General features: G+C 42.4%; 1 protein-coding gene across 1 annotated transcript; it reads right to left on the bottom strand.

The window, feature by feature from the left end:
• TCTN3 (tectonic family member 3) lies at positions 1-13,782 on the bottom strand. The gene is made up of 14 exons (XM_053305667.1): positions 13,400-13,782; positions 13,090-13,228; positions 11,749-11,870; positions 10,328-10,458; positions 9,897-10,005; positions 7,611-7,729; positions 7,187-7,222; positions 6,863-6,937; positions 6,623-6,748; positions 5,257-5,352; positions 3,567-3,664; positions 2,949-3,114; positions 2,429-2,554; positions 1-1,275 (listed from the first exon to the last, which is right to left on the bottom strand). The coding sequence occupies exons 1-14, from the start codon at positions 13,632-13,634 to the stop codon at positions 1,048-1,050; spliced, it is 1,806 nt and encodes a 601-aa protein (XP_053161642.1). The 5' UTR covers positions 13,635-13,782; the 3' UTR covers positions 1-1,047.
• Positions 13,783-24,398: the final 10,616 nt, after the last annotated feature.

Raw genomic sequence — 24,398 nt, 5'->3', positions numbered from 1 at the left:
TACTTTAGTAATTCTTTATGTTATATAATGCATCCAGTCAAGTAGGTTGCTTTATTAAAATGTATTAAAACTAGAAATCTTCAGTAGATCATAGGTTGCAATGAAGACAAAATAAAAGTCCTGATTCTAACTAATACTCATATTGATATGGTGTAATTAATAGTGTGCACAAGTTCCATCAAATAACAGAATCCAGCACCAGGCCAGCTTCAATTACATCATTAAAGATTGCAGGGAGGTTCAGTAATCCTCATGTCCCCGATTGACTCCTCTGGGAAAGGCTATGTCTTACCATGCCTACTGATACAGAGGCAAAGAACTGGTACCATAAAGGTGACTCATGCCAACAAGGGCATGATTAAGGTATTAAAAACTGATATTGATAATAATACTCCATGAAGATAGTGGTTATTTTCTTTAGAAGTTATCAAGTGTCCCAAGCTTCCCCTGGCAATGGGCAAGGGCAAGCAGATTCAAAGTTACAGGTCTTGTCCAACTTTGATAGAAACTTCACCTTCAAGAATAAGAATTCATAGCTGGAATCCAAAGAGGCCTGTATTCACACCAAAACACTTCCATGGTGGAGAGGTTCAGGGGACTGAAGGAGCATGGAACCAACTCTGCCCCAATTACTTTGGATCCCACTCATGTATGTTTATGAACTAAAGAGCTTTTGCCACAGGGAGAAAGGAAAACCATCCGTAAACAGTCATGGCATGTCTTCCTGGCACACCTGTTTGTTCATCCGATCCTGTGCTTAAAAGCCAAATTTTGTGTGTGGTGGTATGTGCATGTGACCAGCTTGTCATTGGCTGGTGACTGTTCAACAGGTCACCACAAGACGCAGCTAGTTATGTGAATAAATCCTTGTGCAAGCATCTCAGCCTTCTGACCCACAGGTTCTGCTCTGCTCCCTCCACTGGGCGGACAGACTGTCTCTAGAGCACTCCTTTAGCCACGAGACTATTTGTTCAGATTGCAGAGTAGATCACTGCAAGTATGATTTCCTTTGCAGATTTTCTTCTATTAGAAAGATGTTTCTCCACTTCACAAGAAGAGTGCTTCACACAATATTAAAGCCACCAGCAGAGTCCCCGTTTGGCTTCCTGAGCTGTTCCCAGCCCCACTCAATGCCACTTTGAAAGGGAAGAAGAAATCAAATGGGAGTTTCCAGTACACTCTGGGCTGACCACGTGGTGGTTCCGGCCTTTTGGTAGCATCCGTAAAAGCAACCGTGGTCGTCAAAGACAACATGTTCATATCTGTGCCAAGAGACTAGAGGAGGGGAGAAAGAATCTACTATCATATTGGGATCAATAGGTCCTTGCTCTTCTCAACTTTATATAGCCATGCGTTTAAGGGGAAAGACAGTAAAAACAAATGCAGTTGATCATAATTCAGTTTTAATTGGTTTAGCAAGCAGAACATGAAAGAGAGGCCAGGGACATTTATCTAGGGAGATGTAATGTAATGGAGGCCTTGTGTGACGAAATGTTATTCCTTGCTACTGCTTAGGCTAGAATACAGGAACAGGGCCAGAGGCAAGAGCTGGTATTGTTGGGCCCTTTAAAGTTATGAGCAGTAACTCAAAAAGAAAACAGCTCTGTGCCCATGTAGTGGTGATAAAGCAACTCTCTCAACATTATAAAGATGTTAAATAAATAAATAAAATTAAGGCCCACCAAAAAATAAGGGGGCCTATGAAGGGCCGTTTGCCAAGAACCACCCAGAGGCGTAAGTTTTGGGTGGTATTAAAATATGTTAAATAAAATAAATAAGCAAATAAATAAATAAATAAATAGAGCTCCCTGAAACAGACCCTGGACAGGAGTCACACACTGGACAACAAATGGAAAGAGTGGTATCCCCTTCTAGTCCCATTATCTCCTGCAGCCATTTCTGCCTCACCACTGGGCAGCAGCAGAACTGCCTTCTTTTGGAGAAACGAGAACATGGGCCTTGGCATTATGCATTAGGATACACAAAGGGCCTGGAGATCCTCCCAGCCTTCTCACACAGAGTTTTCAAATGCCTCCATTACGTATCCTGCTTCCTCCTCCTGCACTTTATAGGTGTACAGCCCAAGACTACACAGTCCAAGCCTCCCTTGTGAGCCCCCCAGTGGCAAGATGTGGCAATGCATAACACAGGGGACCAACCTTTTGCAGTATAGCTCTTGCTGTCAATACAGCTGATTAACTTGGATACCACAAATACACAGCTATATTCATTTCTATAGTCTTCCCTCACACCACTAGAATACAGCAGGTTGCTGTTTATCTTCCCTAAAAGGATGGTTAGGTCTAGGACTTCTAATTTGTCATTATCACTACTGCTTGTCCTCTTCAGCTCCTTTAAAACTAAGAGGAGTAACTCAAAAAGAAATAAATAGTCAGAAAACAGCTCCAAAACACTGTCTGTGACAGACCTTTAGAGGCATGCAGAGATAAAGGTACCGTGCTCCCAAGACTTGAGCTTGCGGGTTAGACAGGAGGCCCACCTGAGCCCACAGCACTTGGATCTCTAAGGAAATGGGAACCATACAATGCTCACCCTAGAAAGAAAGGAGGAAACAGAAATTAAATAAAGAATAGCCTACAGGGCAGTAAATCCACAGCATCACTAACAGATTAGCGGTGATATGAGGAAGGCCCAGAATTATATCTTGCACAGAGCAAAACATAAAGAGATACATCTCGGAGCCAATCAGCATAGCATCAGCAGAACACAAGACTTCTATAACCACCACCTTGCCTTTCATTCAGAAGGAGCAAAAGGCTATCAAGGTGGGACTTTTTAGCCCAGTTGAAGGAGAGTCTTTGGCAAGGTGAGCGTGCTCCAGCTGGACACTGCTGCAGGGATAGATGGTGCCCTCTCATCCTCAGGTGCTGCTGTACAGCTTACATGTGAAGCTAGAAAGAGAGACGATTTCTCTTTTTCTGCATTACCTGCACACTGCATTTCTGGGTGACTATTTGGTTCCATTCTCCTGGATGGGTGGGGTCAGCGTTGCCAATGATGGCCAAGCTGCCTGGGATGTATTTCCCCTGGAAGGCTTGATACAACATCTCTTGCAAGAGGCTACAGTTTGCTTCCCCCAGCTTCAAAGATATGCTGGAAACAAGACAAAACAAGAATGAGGGTGAGCTCATGTTATCCGGTGTGCCAGTGAAACCCAGTTTCTCTACAGAAAAGTAATCACATTTAAAGTGGTTCTACCAAACAATCTTAAAATTTACTCATTTTTCCATGCAAAAGGAAAATATACAAAGGACACTAAGATGGTGTTCATAGGTTGAAGGGATTCAGGCCTTTACCTAGCAAGAATCCCAGAACTCACTAAACTGGAACTATTGTGGGATGATTTATAATTAAGTTCTTCAATGAAGGCATGGCTTGTGGTGGGACAGAGGAACAGACTCTTGCTGAGTGCTTCTGCTCACACACTAAGCAGATATTGGACATCCCCGATTTTGCTTTGGGGGGCGGGGGTGGTATTAAAGTTTTAATAAGATGACATGATCAAAAATAATGAAACCTCTGTAAGAGGACATGAGGAGTGTTACCTGAACTGACAGTCTGTCCTCACATTTTCTCCAAACTGTATCCTGTACCTCTCTGTTGCCGAGCACTGTCCATTGCCTTGATTCTGCAAAATGGTTACCTGAGGAAAAGGAGGAGTCAAGAAAATAGCCAAGACTACACTTCTCTCTCTTGTGGACAGAAAGGTACTTCAGGCAGCAGTGCCTAAATTTAAAAGCACATTCATTCATTTATTCAGTTTTTAATCCATCCCCATTTCTGGAAGCCTGGAGCAGACAATTATTGATAAACAGAAATATTTTAAAATACTCTGAAACAGATTAACAAATGATAAATCCTAGCCCACTCCTAGTTTAGCTTCAGCGCAGCCACTGAGAGGCAATCCAGACACAAAGGCTCTCAGAATACTTTTAGTGCTGCAGGACTAAAAGAACTGGGCAGGGTTATCCATCCGGGGCTCTTAAGGCTAGTAACAAATTTTGATTAGTCCCGCCTGGGAGCACGTGGAAAGGATAACCCAATGAGAGATGTCCTGGGCTCCAGGCATCAGAGAATGGGATTCTTCCAGTTGTGTGGCAGCCCCAAGAATACCTCTCTATACAAGGTTGCCAATTAAAGGCAGCACATGAATGGTAAAGAGGAGAGCATGGTCAGCCAGCCAGCCTTGGGGGTCCTGATAAGAGACAAAAGGCTGTCTCCTCTTCTAGGTATACTATGCAAAAGCTGTTAATTGACTGGATTCAAACCTCCATTGGCCAACAACAGCACTATGTCCAAACATCTGAGTTTTCTATACAGACAGAACCAAAAGAGATCTCCCTCAGATCCTGTACTCAGGGCTTGACAAATCCAAGGCTCCAGGGAGCCAAGGCACCTAGAAATGTAACTGTAGTGCCTAGACTACAATATTCAGAGGCAGAGTTAGTTAATAAAATCTTTATTTGTTCCAGGCAACCGTGTTTCTGTTCCAAGCGTGTTATGTGTAAAGGGGACAAAGAGAAGTCCAATATATTGCAAGTAGTTACCATGGCTACAGGTGATAAAGGAAGAACTGAAAAGAAAAAAGATGCTTACTCTCATTTGCAGGTAGGAAAGGGAGTCCCTGTTAGCTATACCTGGGATCAGGGGCATAACGAATCTGGAGTGGGCCCAGAGACAAAATTTTTAAATGGGCCCCTCGCTGATACACACACACTCACTTCACATGTGACTTGCCTCTGGGGGGCCCCTCGAGGAGTGGGGGCCCCCAGGCAGCTGCCTCCCCTTGCCTAATGGTAGTTACGCCCCTGCCTGGGATATACAATTCTATTCTGTGCAGGTCACCTTTAGCTCTTACAGGGTACTGCCACTTATATGTGAATCTATGCAATCATCTGAAGCCCAGAACTGGGAGAATTTAAAATCCTCCATATTGCAGCAAGATTCTGTGCTGCAGCATGTAAACTGAGACGGGAACAGTTGATTAATTGTAATTGAGACTTCTGTATGTATATGTTCTAATGCTCTATTACCCAGTCCTGTTTTGATTTTGATTTTAATTTTATCTTTTGATTGCTGGTCATTGATTGTAATAAGAAATTAATTCATTCCTATTGCAGCTCCTGGACAAGAATACTAAGAAATGACCAGCTCTCCAGAGTGGTAATTGTCTAAAGACTGCAACTACACCAGATGGCAAAGGTGCTCTACAAAGCATAGTGTTAGAAAGGATACATGTTGCTGGGTGTTACTGTACATCGCAATTAGGGGTGCTCCAATAATATATCCAGGATTCCCACTTCTCTGTTTGGTGAAAGAAGGGCTTCTACTCTGCAAGAGACAAATTGGGGAGGGAAAATGACACCAATAGCGATACCATCTTCTGCAGAGATTCCAACTTATAGCCATCAGTAGGGACCAAACTGAATTCCTCCTGATGGCCAGAGTTGAAATGCCAAAGAACTGGGTGCTGAGCTCACTCATGCCATAGTTCATGTCACACCTGAGAATGTCCACATTGTTATTGTTTTATCTAGTGCCTTGAAGTCCCCACTAATAGTCCACTCAGACTGCAACACAAAAGGTGGATTATAGACCCATCTTGGGAAATCACTAAGCATTAAATGCATGCAAAGACAAAAGAACAATACTGGTCATAACACCAGGTAGTCATCCCTACATGCCAGCAGCAGCTGCTCCTTTGTAATATTAAAAGGCAACAGGAATTATAATCACTTGCAAGACAACAAGGAGGCATTTGCAAAGATGTGCAAAGAGATGGGCGGGGGGGGGGATATTAGGTGACTGATACAGGCTGGCATGGCATTATTTATATAGTTAATAAGGAGGAAGCACAGCAACTTAGGCAGGGTCAAGGAATGTTGGCTCTACTCACCAGCCGGACAAAATTTTACTTGTTGAGCTATGTTGGTACATTACTTGTCAGGATTTTTTTCATTCATCAGGCATCATTTTTCACTCACCACAGACAAGTAGACTAGTGGATTTCCTGAGCCCTGAACATAGGTCTTATTGGGAAGGTGGGGGCAAAATGTTCAATTTGGCACAGAGGGGAAGAGAGGACCACAGTCTATTCCAAGCTTTCTGATATACCAGAACATCCAGATTTCTGTTTGCTCTGGAGTATCCTTGTGCACTCTGTCACACTCACATGGCTTCAGACTTTGAGCACATCTACCTCAGCACTCCACACTCCAGAGACGTCAATAGGCAAAAGGCCACAGGGAGACACAGCATTTTTTATTTTGTAGTATGCTGTTATAGCTAAAAAATGTTTCTTCAGCTCAGCAGCTTGAGACTTCTAATTGATTCAAGAAGAATCTAGAGTTGTATGCCATTGGAAAAAGTCTTCCATATCAATGACTCTCCAAGCAATATGGGTATGGGACCAGCTGCACGAGGCTGCTCAGTGTCAGAATACACTTCTCATTTCCAATACACTGATTCTGGATTATTTTCTCATCGGCTTCAAAACACAATGCAGCAGAAGATCTAGTTATATGTACTGGCCCCATCTCCTACACTCCCAACTTTTCCCCTTCTCCCCAGTACAATGATGCATACAAGAACAAATACTGACCCAAAAGTGCAAAGAAAAGTGCTGTTGTAGCGTAGATCCTGGGTTCCCAGATATGTTGGCCACTTTGAACTGGACAGAAACATTCTGAATGCCATGGACGCCATTGAACTCCACCTCATAGGTGACCTAGAAGCATGACACACAGCTCAATGGGAGGCAAGGTGTGCTATAGGAGAGGCTTCAGTCCACCTGCCCATTACTCTGTTGATAAGGAAGGCATTTACTTAACAAATGAGATACCTCAGAAACAACGTTGTAGCAAATGTTGTCATTCAGAGAGGGAGATGCAGGCTTTGAAACAGGGAAAATGTTCGCCTGTGGACAGCAAAGCATATTGTCAGTTTTCAAGGAGCATTTTATCTTCACCCCACATATTCTGTTCAGATGCATTCTAGACCAGGGTTTCCCCCCCACATCCCACACTAACATATTCCCACTATCTACTCCCCTGCTTGAAACCTGAAACCTGCAAATAATTCTGTGAGACTCTTAAGTTGGGTGTTCCTTAGCTCAGAAAGCGGATGGATTTATATTCAGAAAATGTTACCATTTATGTAATCTTACCTGTAAAGGTTGGAAAACAGTCATGTTTACTGGGACCTGAAAGAGAAAAGCCATAGATACCTTAGTGTCTCTGCACAAAATAATAGAATTTGCCAACCTAGCCTCACAACTTTGTCTTTTCCACAATATTCTTTTATTTAATTGGGTGTGTATATTATGCAAGGATAGCTACATTTTTCTGTAGGACCTGAACTCTCTATAGGCCTGTGACAGTCCAACAGAAATACAAGTTCCTTTCTCAAGATTTCTAAGTTCTTTAAAAAACAAAAAAATCCATTCGACATTAGAAAACAGCTGACAGATCCTTAGTTCTGAGATGCCTGAGCAATCTACAAGCCCTTGTACCAAGCTTGTACTAGGAAAGAGACAAATGGCATCAAAATGACCAAGTAAGCAGTTCAATGGCAGACCAAAGATATGACACCTTCAACACACTGAAGTCCCGATAATATGAAGCTGCATCTAGCGCAGGGTCAGTAGTACAGCTGCTTCTCAGGTCAGTAAAGATCCGAATGCAGCTTGTGGTTTTACTCTCCAGGAAACCTAGAAAAAAAGCAAGAAGCCAAATGAGGGCAGAAAATAAGTTGCAACTGTCATAATAAAAAACAGCAGTCCACAAATATAGTCACTAGGGTCAACTTGTTAAATATAAGGAGGTGGAGGCGGGGGAGACTCTCAGACTAGAGGTCCCAGCAGTAGGGCTGTACTTAGAAACGTATGACAATGATTAATATGCAGGAGCCCTTTGGATTTGTGCAGAGGCAGCCACTCCCAACATGTCAATCTCAGTGGAATTCTGCATGCTTCCAGCATGGGGTGCCTCCTTTATGGGAAGGAGAATCCTGTAGTGCCCCAGTGTTGGCTGGAAGGTGTGAAGGGAGTACAGAGCTCAGGGGTATAGCAAGGTTAGAGTGGGCTCTGGGACAAGAAATGAAGACAGGCCCCTGCCTCTGCTGACTTCTCGTTCCTGTCAGCGAGGAAGAGAGAAGGGAGGGCTGAACCTGAGCACTACACAAACCAGCCAGTCAGGAGGCAAGGAGGAGGGAGGGATGCTGCTTAACATTCCTCCCCTTCTTCTCCTGGAGAGGACTCATCTTCCTTGAAGCCAAGATGAATCACTAGCAGTGTAGGGGAGGCAGGAGAGAAAAAGTAAGAGCAAAAAGTTGCCCAGTTGGCTGGCCTCCCTCCCTCAGGGGCTGAGAAACATTTTCCCCCACTTATTCCATCACAGCTATGCCCCTGGCAGAGCTATAGTGTTTTCAAATACTTTCACCTCTCAGTGCTTCTCACACACCTTCCCAGCTGCTACTGAGGCAGTGTGGGCTTTGCTTCTAACAAAGGAGGTGCACCCCCACACTGGAAGCATGCAGTGCTGTGTGGAGATGCTTGTAGTGACCACCTCTACACAGTTCCAAAAGTGCTGCACATTATTTGGCTTTGGATAGTCTAAAGCCCACAGCCCTAGCCAGCAGCCACACTTTGGCACCTGAGGTCCTGTGCCACCAGCATTGTGTCAAGCACAAGCCTGGCAGACTGAGCTCTATGCTTCAAGCCTGCAGTACTGGTGCTATCAAATAGCCAAGTACTCTATCAGCAGAACACAAGGACCAATCCCTGTCCACCAGGACCAATAAAATTCTAGCTTCAGAACTTGCTTCTAATTGAAGGGGGAGAAAAAGAAGGTAGCACCAAGATGAAGCGTCAAATTAAAAAAAGGAGACTTGTCTTGAAGAAAATCAAGCCTTAGAACCTACTAGAAACAATTACTGACTACCAGTTAGCTTGCCCCTTTTTCTTTTTTCAGTTGGCTCATGCTTCCCAGCTAAGCTTCTGCTCTTTTAGAGCTTGATCTGCCTGCCTAACTATCCTGAATTATACTTCCTACCTCTGGATGACTTCTTGCCTGTCTTGGACTATATTACTTGCTTCTGGCCCCACTGACTTGTGACTACTGCCTCTGGAACCTGACTTATGCCCAACCTGGACTAGACTGCTAGTCACTTCTGTGCCCCCAGACTGACAACCTTGCCTCCACCATCTCCGAAATCTGACTACTTCATGGCCTGACCTCCACTGGATCCTGATGCAACAAAAAATTAAATTTTGGTGACCATCAGGGAAAGCATTTATCATAGGAAAAGCACTTTATTAAAAAAAAAAAAAAAAGCTAGCAGCAACACAGAAAGGCAGTGTGTATCTCTTTTAAGACAGTGGCAGGCTTCATCTTGTGCTAGACCCTCCTTGCAAGGCAGCAGGTGAAAGGAAGACAGATTTACTTTTGCCTCTGTAGAGTAGCAAGCAAGAAAACCAAGCCTCAAAGCCTACTATGAACAATTAGAACAATTCTGGAATGCTCTCCCGGTGGGTATCTGCTCCTCAGTCTCCATCACAGTTTTTAGAAAGCATAGCAAATCGTGACTTTTTACCCAGGCTTTTATATGATTGTCTCTGCTGCTGCTTCTTGTATTTTGTACTGTTTTTATGCTTGTGTTTAATTTTTTTATTTTTAATCAGATTTGTTTTTATATTTTTAGCTCAATGTTTTAATGTGTCTTTTTTATAACCTTGTTTTTCAATTTTATTGTGAGCCTCCTTGGGATTTTCTTAATGAAAAGCGGGGTATAAATTTAACAATCAATCAATCACTGATGACCAAACCCAGCCAAAATTTGTGGGTCCTTGCTAAGAGATGTAAAGTCCTCATGCTCACCAGCAGGATTCTCATCAGTACAAAGTTGGCTGGCAACCATTCTCGTTGGTTGTTTTAGCACACTCAGTACAGATGATGCAGCAAAGTAAGTCTGCACTGGATCCCCCACCTAAAATGGAAACAGAAGAGTTTACAGATGGGAATAGCTTTCTGCAAAGCACACATAGAAAGAGCATAACACATCAACTAATCTCTATTCAAGTAGACCTTATATCATCTACCCTACTGCATGGTGGGTCTTTGAACAAGTATACATTGTAAACTGCAAGGGAAGCTTCATAACTCTAGGAAAAGGAGAAGTTACAAAAAGGATGCAAAATGAAAGGAAAAACTTAACAACCTTTTTTTCTATCTAGATCTTCTAGCAGAAAACCTCTCACCACCAAAAACCTCAGAAGAAAATCTTTACCTATAGCCAAGAGTCAGCTCACCCGGTAAAAGGCAGATGGAGACTGCTGAACTTGTTCTTGTAAGGTGAAAGATGACCCTCCATATTCTGCTAAGAGTGCAGGAAAGTTTGCTTTTGTAACTGCCTGTGGCTGCAGTAAATAGTTCAGCTTCGCTATATGTAGTGGGAGGGAAAGGCAAGTTGAACAGTAAAATCACAGCACTAGACAGTTATCCTACTCCTCTTGCAAACCCATCAAATGCAAACTCCTTCCAGATGCTTTTCAGAATGAACTATAGTACTTATTAGATGTTCATTCCCTACTCTTTGTCAGAGGGCACAGAAGTGCTAAATTACATCATGAGAATGCAAGAAAGAGGATTGTCAACAGCACCTTCAAAGAGCACTCCTCAGCACAATTGCAATGAAACCCCACCCCATCCAATCATTACAGTAGGGGAGTTATGGGCTGCTGAGGCAGAGCTGTATGGCTCAGGTCCAGACCCGCTTAGCGAAAGGATGCCATCAGCAGTCATAGAGCAAACCTCTGCTTGCACATCACCAACTAAAGCAGATAACAAAATAAGACAATTAATTACCACTACTATCTGAAGTAAGAAACTCTAAATATTGGGCTGAAGTATAAAGAAATTGAGTATAAAGAAATTTTGAGCATAAGGAAGGCTAGACAATGGAACTGCCCAGATAGACCTGGGAGTATCAAAACTAAAATAGCATTTGTTTAGCACTTTGGAATACTCAGAGCTTCACATAAATTATTTTATTCTAATCCTTACAACAATCCTGTAGAGTAATTATCTCCATATTGCAGCTAAGAAGCTGAAGGAGAATGGAAGTGGTTTGCCTAAGGCCCACCAAATGAGTTCAAGGCAGAGGCGACATTCAAATCAGAAAAATGCCGATTTATAGCTCAGTCTCTTAGACATTATACTCTCATAGCAGTGGAATGTGAATGAGCAGATGTTCATTCAGGGTTCTGCATTCATGACCACATTTTAACAAGTCTGGCCAACTGAAAAGAATTAAGCATAATATTCTAAAGAGTTGAAAATTAAAAACATAAGGTGCACAGAAGGAAATGCTTTACATACAGAAATGGAATGTATGAATACACTAAAAGACTGACACAAAACTACAGAGTATATCTGCATTTTACTGTCAAAGAAGAGTTTAAATTACAGAAAGACAGATACAGATTGATTGTTAGGACACTATAAGAAGTGTTGTTTAATGGGCCCAGGAAGTTGCAGCAGGGGTGTGTGTTTCAAAAAGTTTTAAAGGAAAAACAAGAAAAACAAAAGGCTCATTATCTCCTTTATATCTTTTGCGCCAACTAGCCACTGGACTTTGAACTTTTATTCTGACAACTGGCTTAAAGAAGAGTTTTGATCAAAGAGAACAGTAACCTGGAAAATAAAAGCAGCTTTCCAAACTTTTACTTACGATCTTTTAACTGCACACAGAACAGCGACACACATCCATCAGGACCAGGGAGAATCTCAGTGTGGTAAGGAGTGTTATTTCGGAAAATGAGGGACTTCTCCAGACACATCCAACTCACAGCCCTACACCAAAAATACAAGTACACAAAAGTCCATCCCGCAGAAGGGGGAGCATCACCTAAATAAATTCAGATCAATAACATATTCCACACAATTGCTTTCAACATGCATGGCTAAATGCATGGTTTATTTACTAGATCTTTCTCTCTGGCACACAATGAAATACAGAATACTCTAAGCAGTTAAAGAGCCGTTTTCCCTCCCATCCCTGCTACGTGATGGTTTTGTGGCAAGTAGGAATACAGAAATAATTCATACAGTACGACAACTGTCTAGAATCTTACAGGCTCGTTTTAAAAATGCACATACAGACACATATATGATACACAATGCTATCTTATACTGAGTTACACCCTTAATCTGTCTAGTCCAATACTCTGTTCCCCTGACTGGCAGTGGCTCTTCAAAGACTTAGGCAGAAGTCTTGCCCAGCCTGGTTACCTAAAATCTTTTTTAATGGAGATGCCACTAGGGATGGAATCTGGGATCTTCTGTATACAAAGCATATGCTTTACCACTAAACTATTGGTCTTCCCAATAATACATATTATTGTATTATTATTATACATAACAGTGGTGGCCCAGAGAGAGCTCCCTGAAGAACCCTTCCTCAGAGGTTTATGAGATATATAAATAGGACTGCCTACTGAAACTGGATATCTATGCAACCTTGCTCATTATGTGTTTCCAAACTAACAGGATTTAACAGGACCCTGTTCTTAGAAGATACCTGGAGGCCCTTTGGGATGGAGTACTAAAACTCACAAGATTAAATATCTCTGTAAGGATAAATGAGTCTGTTCCTTTAAGAACATCTCTATCTGGAGGTCTGGGGAAAGGCGAGCAGGGTCAGCGAGAACAGGGAAAGCAGCTTAAGGAAAAGGAGTTTCAGTTTGTTAATAATGTAAAACAGAGGACACATATTTTCTTCATCAGTGCCTTGATTTTCAGAAGCTAAATAACACAGTCTTTATCATTTCTGTCAACCATCTCCCTGCATTATCAGTTCCAGATCTCCCATAGCATTCTAGAGCCTCCAGGACCTCACTGGTATCAGATCAGCTGGTTGTACACAACCCTATTTGAGCCCTACAGAACATCAGACACACGGATCAGAAGCACTCGCCCCCCCCCCCAAGTCGATAAAAACTGCTTCGCCCCCGACCCTTCCCCACTCCTTATCCTTTGCACACTGAAAAGCAGTTGCGTTCAGCTGCCTCACCTGGTGCTGCCTGGAAGACAGAAAGAAAAGGGACACTCGGGACCTCCCAGGTTGCATCCGGATCCGCAGCTTGAATCACAGCAACAGTTGAGGTCGCAGGAGCCGGGATGCAGGTCACAAGGGCAGCTTGACAACACGCCTGTGGTGGGGCCGGGAAAGCGAAGCGAGAAGAGGGTCGGGAATCAGGAGGGCAGGAAGGGACCCTGCGCCGAGAGAGGGGCTCTGCAAACCCCCCCCCCCGTAAAGAGGTGGGGAAGGAGCGGCCTTAGGACGACAGCGGGAGCCTCGAGCAGCCCCCCACCCGCCTCACCCTCTCTGGGTACGGGTCCCTCTTCCCTCTGGATCGTGGGTGTCTCGCGCGGACGCGTCTCATTCGTGGGACTGACACCTTCCCCTGCGAGGAGGGTGCCGTTTTCCGTCTCCGGCCCATTCGTGGGGCTTTCCCCTGCAAAGAGGGTGCCGTTTTCAGTCTCGGGCTCAGCCTTCCCCGACTCCAGCACCAACGTCAAGAGAAGCAACCAGAGCATCCACCGCACCGCGGCCATAACGGAGACATCTCTCTGTTGCTAAGCGACCAAAGTCGCACACCTGTGACGTAAGGGCTCAGAAGAAATGCGTCAGTCAAATTAAAGATAAGAACACATTATTTATATTAATGTGAGGCGTAAAAGCTGCTTTCTACCATTGAGGCTTATAAAATATTTCAGTTAATATGCTCTAAGAGCCACGAGGTCAAGCAAGACGCTCTGAAACGTAGATATATAGATAAACTAGATTCACACATCATTTCAGTTTAGCACTTCCGGCCTATCGTTGAACGTGTTTTCCATTTTTAATTTCCAATAAATGATATTGTATGTCCTTCTCTTTCATTATTTAGGGCTCAGCTTCTTTCTTTAGGTCCAGTCAGGGTCTAGATCTTACATCCTGGAGGGAGGAGTGGAGTTCTTTTATCTTGGTACACATGTGTGTCAATGCATGTACATTATCATTAAGGCACTGTGTACTTCACAGCCTGTGATTTCACACACCACAAGTGCTGAGGTAAATTTGTACAGTTCATAGTGTCCAGCTTTAAACACTGGCAGGACATTTACAAAGCAAATAATTACATCATTTAGAAGAATAGAGAAGGTGCACAGAAGATAGAGTAAAGCATTCAGCACTTGGTAGTAGTGTATATGGTAGGCAGTGAGCCTTGAGAATTAGAGTTACAAAGCCTTTCCCTGTTTCCATTTGTGAAAAATTGTTTATGCATTCTGAGTGAACTAAGCCGGCCCCTGATGATGGCTTAAGGCTGTGTGTTTCTTAATGTTTATAATAAACTGTCTTGATGGTTTGCTTGTCGTATCATTTAACAAAGCCTGAGCCACTAGGGGTCACCAAAAACATATCTCGAAATATTCTGTGTACAGGCTGTTGTTTCACCTGAGACCAGCGGGTGGATTTCAGAAATGTGCAAACATCAACTGAAAGGCAAGGCCGCTCTCATTTGTTAGAATATTATGGAGAAAAGTTCTTCTGTATTACATATAATACAGTAGTTATCACTACTTTCCCTGCAAAATCAGTTTAGCCTAAGCAACCATTGCAAGTATATTTTCTAACTTATTTTCTCTCTTTTAAATGCCTCTGCATATCATTTTGATCTTGGAAGGGTGTGCTATAAATACAAGAGTGACAGCAATTATAGCACAGTGGCTGTGAACTATGAAGTACCAGGTTCAGATCTCACCTTTACTATGTACTCACACTAGGTGGCCTTAGATAAGGCCTCAACCTCAGGTTTCCCTCTGCTGTGTGAGGATGATGGCACAAAAACCAAATCAGCAGTAAAGGCATTGGTAAGCATTACCGTAAAATGCACATGCAATCACAGGTGTTTTTAACTGCAATCAGAACATGCCCCAAAAGGTATATAGTTGGCCTTTCAGAAAGAAGGAAGGAATTCCATAGTTGGATATTGCTAAGCCTAAACTCCCACCTCTTTTCCCTCGCCGTCTCACTGGGTATAGAGATATGTATCGGAGCATCTTTTTATTACTTTAGGCAGGCAGGTTCATACAGAAGAAAACAGTCCTTCATATATCCAATTCCCAGACTGCTGAGGGGTTTAAAAGTAAGAACCGGCACCTAGACTTGAACCCAGAAACAAATTGGGAACCCATATAGCCAATACAATACTGACATCATATGCTCAAATTATTGTTTGCAGCAGCCTCACTGCCATATTTTGCATCAAATGAAACTTCCAGATTCTTTTCAAGGGCAGATTGAAAACACAGAGCAGATTGTAGTAATCTACTCTGAAATGGAGAAAGGCATGTATGTAAGTATGAAATAATCACCCTTCCCCAGGAAAGACTGTAATTTCTTTCTTATCCAAAGCTGGGCAAAAGCACTCGTGGCCACAGTTGTCACCTATCTAGGAGCAAAGCTGAATCCAGGAACATTCCCAACCATGTATCTCCTTTAGATTTAACACCTCTTTCTGGATCAGCCCTCCCTCCTACTAACATCAGTACTTCTATCTTGTCTGGAACATAGGAAGCTGCCATAGATTGAGTCAGACCATTGGTCTATCTAGCTCAGTATTATTGTCATAGACTGGCAGCGAATTCTCCAAGGTTGCAGGCAGGAATCTCTCTCATCTCTATTTTGGGGAAGCTGGGGGCGGGGGGAGGGGCTGGGAACCTTCTTCTCTTCCCAGTGCGGCTCCATTCCCTGAGGTGAATATCTTGCGGAGCTCACACTTCTAGTCTCTCATTCATATGCAACCAGGGAGCACCCTGCTTAGCTTAGGGGACAAGTTATGCTTGCTACCACAAGACCAGCTCTCCTGATCAAGTTTCAGTTTGTTAGTCTATGTCCAGTCCTTCTGTGATCTCAGATTTTGACTCATGACTTCTACAAATTTCAGAGTCAGATGAAAAGGAGAAAAACTAGGTGTCATCAGCATAATGATACCACACCCCACAATTCCAGACAGCATTTCCCAGCAGTTTCATATAGCTGTTAAATAACTCGCAGATAAAATGGATACCAGAAATGTACAAAAAAACAAAACTGCTGGGAATGAGCAGAAATCTCCCAATTCCATCTTCTGTTACTTAAACAGCCACCATAAAACAGTGCCTCCAATGCCCATTCCCTCCAGGTGGCCCAGAAGGATACCATGGCCAGAATACCATGGTACTGAAAGCTGCTGAGTCCTGCAGAACCAACTGGGGTATGCTTCCTGGATCTAGGATGATCAAAATTGTTTCTATACCAAAACGAGGTCAGAAATTGGATTGAAGAGGATCAGGACACAGGTGTCATCCAGGATTCCATGTTTGGCCATTTTGGGGGTATGTAGGGTGAACACGGGTTAGATTGATGCAGCTGATTCATTATACATGTGAGTTGGGAAATTAGGCTATGATGGACAGACAAACAAACATTCACTCAGGGTTACCATTAGGCCTGGTCCTGGTGGCCCAGACCTGTGTGCCCACTTTCCTAGAGAGGGCCCCATGATTTTCCTCAAGGAAAAAAAGGGGGCCCCTCCTATATTTCTGGAATGGCTTGGCCTAGCGATTTGAAAGTTGGCACAAATGTAGGACAGGTTAGTAGGGCTCTGTGTATTGATTGTGAAGTTGATTGGTCAATTGGTTGATTTTTTTAAATGATTAAAAAAAAACTTCAAAAAATCCCTATAAGTGACTTGTTTCATGGCAGAAAATTACACACACTTCTGGAACTGAAGACCCTCCTTGAACCATCAATCTACCCCATGTGGAGGAATATGCCCATTGCCTTCATTAAAAAGTGCAACACCCTCCCCCTTTTTGCCCAGCCCTTTACATTTCCAGAATGTCTGGGCTTAAGGGTTCTGAAATTGAGCACACATGTAGCCCAAGATGACAGAAAATTTTATTTCAAGGAAATCAGTCAATTCTGTGATTTTTAATGAATGTTTCCCTACTGCAGTAAAGGTGCCAGAAAGAATTATCTCTGTCCATAGAGTATTTCAGACCTAGTGAAAGTGGAACTAACTGTTACATCTGAACAAACAACTTTAAAAACAAATGCACTATGCTCAAGTTAGTTTGTGATCCAAAAAGTCTGCATGAGAACTGTGAAGCAAGGGGCATATGTTGTGGTTTTAATTCCCTCCCCCTTAACAATGCACTATATGTCCAAGTTGGTTGTGTGCTGTAATTGTGGAGCAAGGGACATGTGTTATGTCCCAGTTTGTTTCTGGTCAAGAAGCTATGTGAATCCAGTTGGGCTTGCATAGCCTTTTTAATTTAATTTAATTTTAGATTCATTGATTGATTGCAAATGCACTCTGGCCCAGATCTGTGGGGTTGTAGTGAATGATCAAGAAGGTATATGGATCGTTTGGAGTCTGTGTTGTCTTTTTTGTTTTTGTTTTTTTCTTGGCAAATGCACTCTGGACCAAACCTGTGGCTTTGTGGTGGAATGTATATATATATATGGAGAGGATGCTTATTTTGCAGGTCCCCCGACCCACCTATAAGTTCATTAGATCCAGGTTCCAAAATTACCTAGCTGTACCCCTGCTTGCACAGTTATTTCATAACTCTAGGGTGCATTTATATTGTGGAAAGTTGCATTTTTTGATAACACTAGACTCACTGATACTGTGTGACAATTATGTGACAGTACTTATTTAATTCAGAGTGTCAGGATCTGTCGTTGTGGAATGAGTCTATGGACAATCCTTGTTTTGTTCTCACATCCAGAAGGTTTATTTTTACCTTTCTTTAAATTTGCTCCAATATTTACTCATGCTTCAAATATCACTTTGACACAATGATCCCAAGAGAGATCCTTAACTTTATGAACAATTCCTTCTGCTTGATACTTTTATCATATATGTATGATAAAATGGATTTGGTTTTGTCATAGGTAGATCTGGAAGTTCAAATTGCAATGATAACCTGGGCCCGGGATACCTCCCAAGGGTTGCTGCCCACTTGACGAGGTCATCTGAGGGGATCTGCTCCGGGTGCCGACAATGAAGGAGGCTCGGTAGTCGTGCACACGAGACAGGGCCTTCTCTGTTGCTGCCCCAAGACTCTGGAATGCTCTCCCGGTGGCTATTCGCTCCTCGGTCTCCATCACAGTTTTAAGAAAGCATGTTAAATCTTGGCTTTTTACCCAGGCTTTTATATGATTGTCTCTACTGCTGCTTCTTTGTATTCTGTACAGTATTTATGCTTGTATTTTAAATCTTTTTAGTCAGATTTGTTTTATATTTTAGCTTAATATTTTAATTGTGTCATTTTTTAGAGTCTTGTTTTTAATTTTTGTGTAAACTGCCTTGGGATTGTTTTAATGAAAGGCGGTATACAAATTTAACAATAAACAAACAAACAAACAAACAAACAAACTTGTCTCTTCTCTTTTCTAAGTTAAGCACATTCATTGTCTTTTTCTGGACTTCCATTGCTTATTTCCCTATAAAGATATTTAGTTCTCTTAAAATAATGCTGGCTAATACATGTTTTGTCAGTGCATATCCATATTTGTCTCTGAAAACCATAATGCAATTATGATACTCCTGTAAAGCTCACTGAACTTTTGGGCATAGTCCACTGGGAATAATATGTCTTTTGCAAGCTCCATTGAAATAGATGGGCTTTATACAAGAGCATAGCTTGTACTACCCAAGTTGATCCCAGTCTTTGGTGAAACTGCTCTTTGTCAAATAATTGAGCAGTGTGATGCACTTGGGCACCATTTATTTGCACTTTGTTTATCTAAAGTGCATTGCAGTCTTAAATGGCCTTACAACAATCCTAGGAAACGGGTCATTATTATTTTCACGTCAGAATCCACCTAACTTGTGGATTTCAGAGAGGGATATGGGAAAGCAAAGAGCTCTTTCAGACAGGGGCGTAACTATAATAGGGCAAGGGGAGACAGTTGTCTGGGGGCCCACAGCCTTGGCCCCCCCCAAAGGCAAGTCACCTGACTGACTCCCCCAGCCGCGCACCTGCCCGGCCTTCCTTCAGTTGTATTCATCCTCCGAAATTGATGTGAGTGTTAAGACCTGGAGCTACCAGGTCTACCATTAAATGACTTGCATCGTCCACAATTTACAAAACCTTTTAAAAAATAATTTAGGATGATGTTCTGTTGTGGCACATAGGTTTTATTTTCTGGCACATATTTTATTTTGTGGTTCTATTGTGGCACATATTTTGTTTTTATTTATATATATGGTTTTTGTTACCAATATTCAGCCTCATTTAAGATTTCTTTACTTCATGAGGTGAGCTTCAGAGCGGGGGAGCACTCTGGGCCCACTCCAACCTTGCTACACCCCTGCTTTCAGATGGTGATATATTCCAACTTCAGTGCAAATTACAAAGATAAATATTATAAAATGAAAAATCCACACTACATACAAGGAGATTGCACAACATTTTAGTGCCATCTGCTGCAATCTGAATACTATTCCTTTTCAAACTTATTTTACTCTAACTTGAAAAAAAATACAGTTTATTCATAATTGTCACAGATTGCCTGAAAATGGTACTAAGAATATTATACAATGTCCTTGTATATAGTACAGATTTCTTGTTTTATTAATCACTGTAATTTGTGCTGAAGTTGGAATGTATTGCCACCTGGAAGAGCCCCTTGTTAGAGTTGCCAGAGCCTGCCACATGATAACTTTTGAATGGTGGCTCCACAAGGAACCCAGAAAGCTGTCCAATGAACAATGCCCTGTAGCTTCCTTAATGGGTCTTTTTTCTCCTTCAAGGCTGCAGGCCAGAGGTAGCATAGGGGTTGGCAGTTGACAGGTGGGGTTCGTTGTCTTTAAAAATAAGATGCTGTAGCCTGGGGTGCTTCACCCAGACAGTCTCACTTTTGCTTGCCAGCTGGGCATATATATATATCCTTGGAAGAAATGTGTCTGCTCAGCTGGACTTAAACATGTTCATTTCAATAAAGAAGCCATAGCTCTGATTCTTATCTACCCTAGTGGAAAACTTCTGGATTTTCAGACCATAGGGGTAAGTTTTACTCATGCTCTTATTTCTCTGCTCTCTTTGTACATTTAAAGGCATTTTTTAGACTGACCAGCTAAAAAAAGCCCTCAAGGCAGCTTATAAAGCAAAGAAAACAGCATAAAGCACAAAAAAGGTCCAATAATATTTAAAAGCATCAGTAAAACAGTCAAGATTGTTGACAGGAGATTTTTTAAAAGGCAGAAGAAGTTTAAATATAATATAAATACAGAAGAACAGGAGGGACATTTATTCGTTTGTAAAGGATAGTAATGAAAAGACATTTTACAGAATGTTTCATTTGGGCTTTGAATCAAGCATAGTCCTGGTAGATAGAATTTTTATTACAGTCTGTTGACCAGCAAAAAACAAGATGCCTTCCACATGAGGCCAACAAAATAAATACAAGAAACTCATTTAAAGAAACATAAAACATGGATAAATACATGGCTCAAAGTAAAACACAATCCAAAAAACTCTCAAAACATTCAAAAGAAACATAAACAGATATGATAACATAAAACATGGTTCAGTGTAAATTCAGTGATCTTTCCACAAATGCAAATTCAATTTGCATTTGCAGAATTCAGGAATATGTCTTCAAATGCAAATACATATTTTGCTACCCTTTTGGTTATTAACTAATCGTGATATGATAAAAACAAAGAGATATAAAACTCTTCAGATCTGCCTGGAAATATGGCAATAATGGAGGAAATAAAGTTAGCATGCACATCATGATTATAAGGGCAGTATAAGAGTACATGAGATTCTCATGTACTGTTATACTGCTTTATGTCAGCAATCTGGCCACCCAGAAGGGAAGTCCAGGAAGGTAGTCTACAATACAAACTGGGCTGCAGAAATGAAACATGGCTCGGAATAGTCCTCTATATCTGGCTCGGGCTGAAAGCTGTTGACACGAGCGTTGACAAATGTTGTCTTCCAGTAGCTAACAGAAAGCTGTTGACATGCTTTATAGTCCAAGCTGATAACTCTCAGCTGGCAGGGATTCAAGGCTTATCAGCCCTCTGCAAGAGGCGTTTACTCCTCCTGATAGTTTCCAGCTGTGCTCTTCGTCTTGTGGCATGCCGTTGCTGTGGAGTCAGTGGGGTTGCCCACACAGCTCATCCTCTAATCTGTCCGTTGCTGTCTCTGCTGCCCCAGACTGCTGTGCCTGCTCTGAAACACCAGCCGGCCCCTCCTCAGCCATCTCTTTTGAACTGACAGCTGGGCTCTGCCCCTCAGGCACCCCTGCATCGGCTGAAAGGCTGTCAGCTTCCCCTTCCTCCTCGCTATCTGAGACCAAGGGCATGACACTTTAATTGTCATGATATATATGGTAACAATGAGATACTGATTAATCTGCTCCTGTCAGCCTCTACCATAAGGAACTTTGCAGTCTCCCTCTAACAGGGATTCCCAGATGCTATTGACTACAACTCCCAGAATCCGCAGCTGCAATGGCTTTTGCTTGGGGATTATGGGAGTTGTGGTCAACAACATCTGGGAATCCCTGTTAGAGGAAGCACTGTCCCCCACCCCTTTAGAACAGCTGAAGGCAAAACATTTGGGCTGAATTCATACATAACAGAGGGTTCCGTGCGATCCCTCCCCCAGCTCTTCCATCCAAATTTATATGTTCAGCTGAGCAGCCTCTTTGCAGTCAGCGACAGTTAACTGTCCTTGACAGAAGGAGAGCCCACACAGCCTATAAGGCTGGAGTGAGGGAGGAACTTCCTTCCTCAACTCCAGTTCCATGGCCGAAACTGCAGTGTCAGTGTTCGGATGTAACACTGTTGCCACAGAACCGGAGTTAAAGGTGGCAAAACCCCACTCTGACCGTAGGTTCAGAGTGGAGTTTGGGGAGGGAGACCATGGGTACCTTTTTGCCCTTAACTCCAGTTTGCTGAATTCAGACATACGGTTTCGGAACTGGAGGTGAAGGGACTTTTGGTTTCCTATTACCTCTGAATTAGGCCTATGTGTTGTGAACCCCAGTCTGCGTGGCCCTTCCCCCCAATCATTGCCATGATATCCTTTTCTATTCCTACTGCCATAACTCTGTATGTTTCTTCACCCATGTTGTTATGCCAACATTGTTCATGCCAAGTACTGTGAAAGAGGAAGATGGCTCAAGAAAACAGCAGACAAGATTAATTGACAGAGCTTTGAGCAACTTTGTGAAATTCCAGCTGTGGGTTTCAAAGAGATTAGAATATAATTTCCCTTCCGTGCTAGCTGCATCTTTGTATTAGGGCCAAGCTTAAGAAGAAAATCAGCTACCATATTATATGGTGTATTCCTATGTTACAAATTTGTAAGGCTGTGGCAGGCATCCTGTGTCTGAAAGGGACTTTGTTATTTCAATTGCCCCATCCCTCCTCCCTCCTCCCATCCCCTTTCTACATTTATGGCTGTGGTAACTGAAATTTGCCAAGGGGCCAGGAAGAACAACAAACAATCGTATGGACATTTATTGCTTATCAATCAAGATCAAAGATGAAAACACCCATTGGAAACATCCTGCATCAGCAGTGGGGGTGCCAAAGATAAGGATTGTAATGCAGAGACACCATGATAACCAAACCAGAGGGCAAGAATGGGACAGCAACAACTTCTGAGACCAAGACCCGGGAAATTGGCATCGTAGATGACATATTTACACCCCTGATTGACGTGGGAGCCAACAGCCCCCTTGACCATCGAAGGCAAAGAAGAGGATAAGATCAGAGGGTCTGGGTCAGCGAATCAGAGGGTTCAGTCCAGAAGACACATCTTTTTCCTCTCCAACACTGCAGCTGCTCATTGCACCCCAGGTCTGTGCACCCCAACTGCTCATCGCATCTGGATCATTGGGAGCATCTGGATCATCAGGAGGGAAGGGGGAAGGTTGTTATCAAGGGGCAGTGAACTGGCCATTTACTGGTTCCCTGCCCCTTGGTAACAACCTTCCCCCTTCCCCCTTCTTTCCCTCTCCCTTTCCCTTCTAGAGTAGCTTGCTTAGAATCATACTAGAAGCATTAGTTTTGCTTCCCAGTGCCTTCTTCCTGCTGTAACCTTAACTCTGTCTCTTAAGTAAAACTACAAAATACATCCCTGGCCTGGTCTTCATCTTGTAATCGGATTTAGGGAGTAATATCAGAGATGGAAAGGGTTCAATCAATATTCCTTAGGGCTATCTTTGGGGTACCCAGATGTGTACCTTATTCAGCATTATGTTTGGAATCTGGATCTCTTACTATTTTTTTTTAAGCATGGGAGCTGACTTTTATCAGATGGATTAAACTTTGCTTGGATATTTGGGAGCCCTCCTATTTTTGGTTTCTATGGAGGGACTCCTATCCTAGCCCTTGGCTGTCATATGTTAACAATAAAATATTGCAAATGGGTCTGTCTCCTTCTGAAATTCTACTCATGGGAAATGAAAAGGCATAGGTTATACTTATACAACACCTTCATGACACTGAGCACCAGAATCTTGTTTCTAAGAGAAATAGGACTTGCTCTCCTCTATTTTTTGGTATCATGCCCCCTTTGGGGAATAGAAGTGCTAAATATTTAGCTTCCCTACACTTTTTAAAGTTTAGGATAGCATTCACTAGGGCCCGTAAGAATGTGTTGCCCTCAGCCCTTTTGGAAAAAAGATTTGATAAGAGATTGTAAGATTTTGGCCTATGCCCTTGTGGTGCAGGCCTCCCTGAAATGGTTTCGCAAGTACTCTCATATTGCTCCCTTTACTATGATACTAGGAAAAAACTAATATTCCCTCTATTAGAGCAATTTCCAGGAAGAGCTGACTTCTTTTATTTGAATTTCTGTCTTGAGGATCAAAATAATGAGGTTACTAAGGTGGTGGTGAAATTCTTTTCTATCACTATCTTGTTTAAGATCTAATTCATAGGAGCTATTGTTTTGTCCTGATTATTATGTATTACTGTTTGCATATTGTGTTTTTAATCTTGTTTTAATCTTTGTATGTTCCCTGTACTGCCTATGGCTGTAATAAATTGATTATTATTACATATGTGCCTGTGCAAATGCGCCGAGATAGGCAGCTGGGGTAAGTCTCTTGTTCTGAAAGAGCAATTTTGTAAGATAGAATAGAACTCATATCCCTTTGTAATTTGGTTACGAATTAAAAGCCTTTGTCTCAAAGCTAGCTCACAGGAGGGAAAAGAAATGCCGAGTCATCCCTGGTGAGCTGCCTTATGATATTTGTTGTAATTTTATTGCTTATAAACCACTCAGGGCTACTATATGGGGCACTATAGGATGTAA

This window comes from Hemicordylus capensis, chromosome 3 (genome assembly GCF_027244095.1).
Source record: "Hemicordylus capensis ecotype Gifberg chromosome 3, rHemCap1.1.pri, whole genome shotgun sequence".
NCBI classification, from domain to species: Eukaryota; Metazoa; Chordata; class Lepidosauria; order Squamata; family Cordylidae; genus Hemicordylus; species Hemicordylus capensis.
Note: the sequence above shows the minus strand (reverse complement) of the source record. Positions and strands in the feature narration are given on the sequence as shown.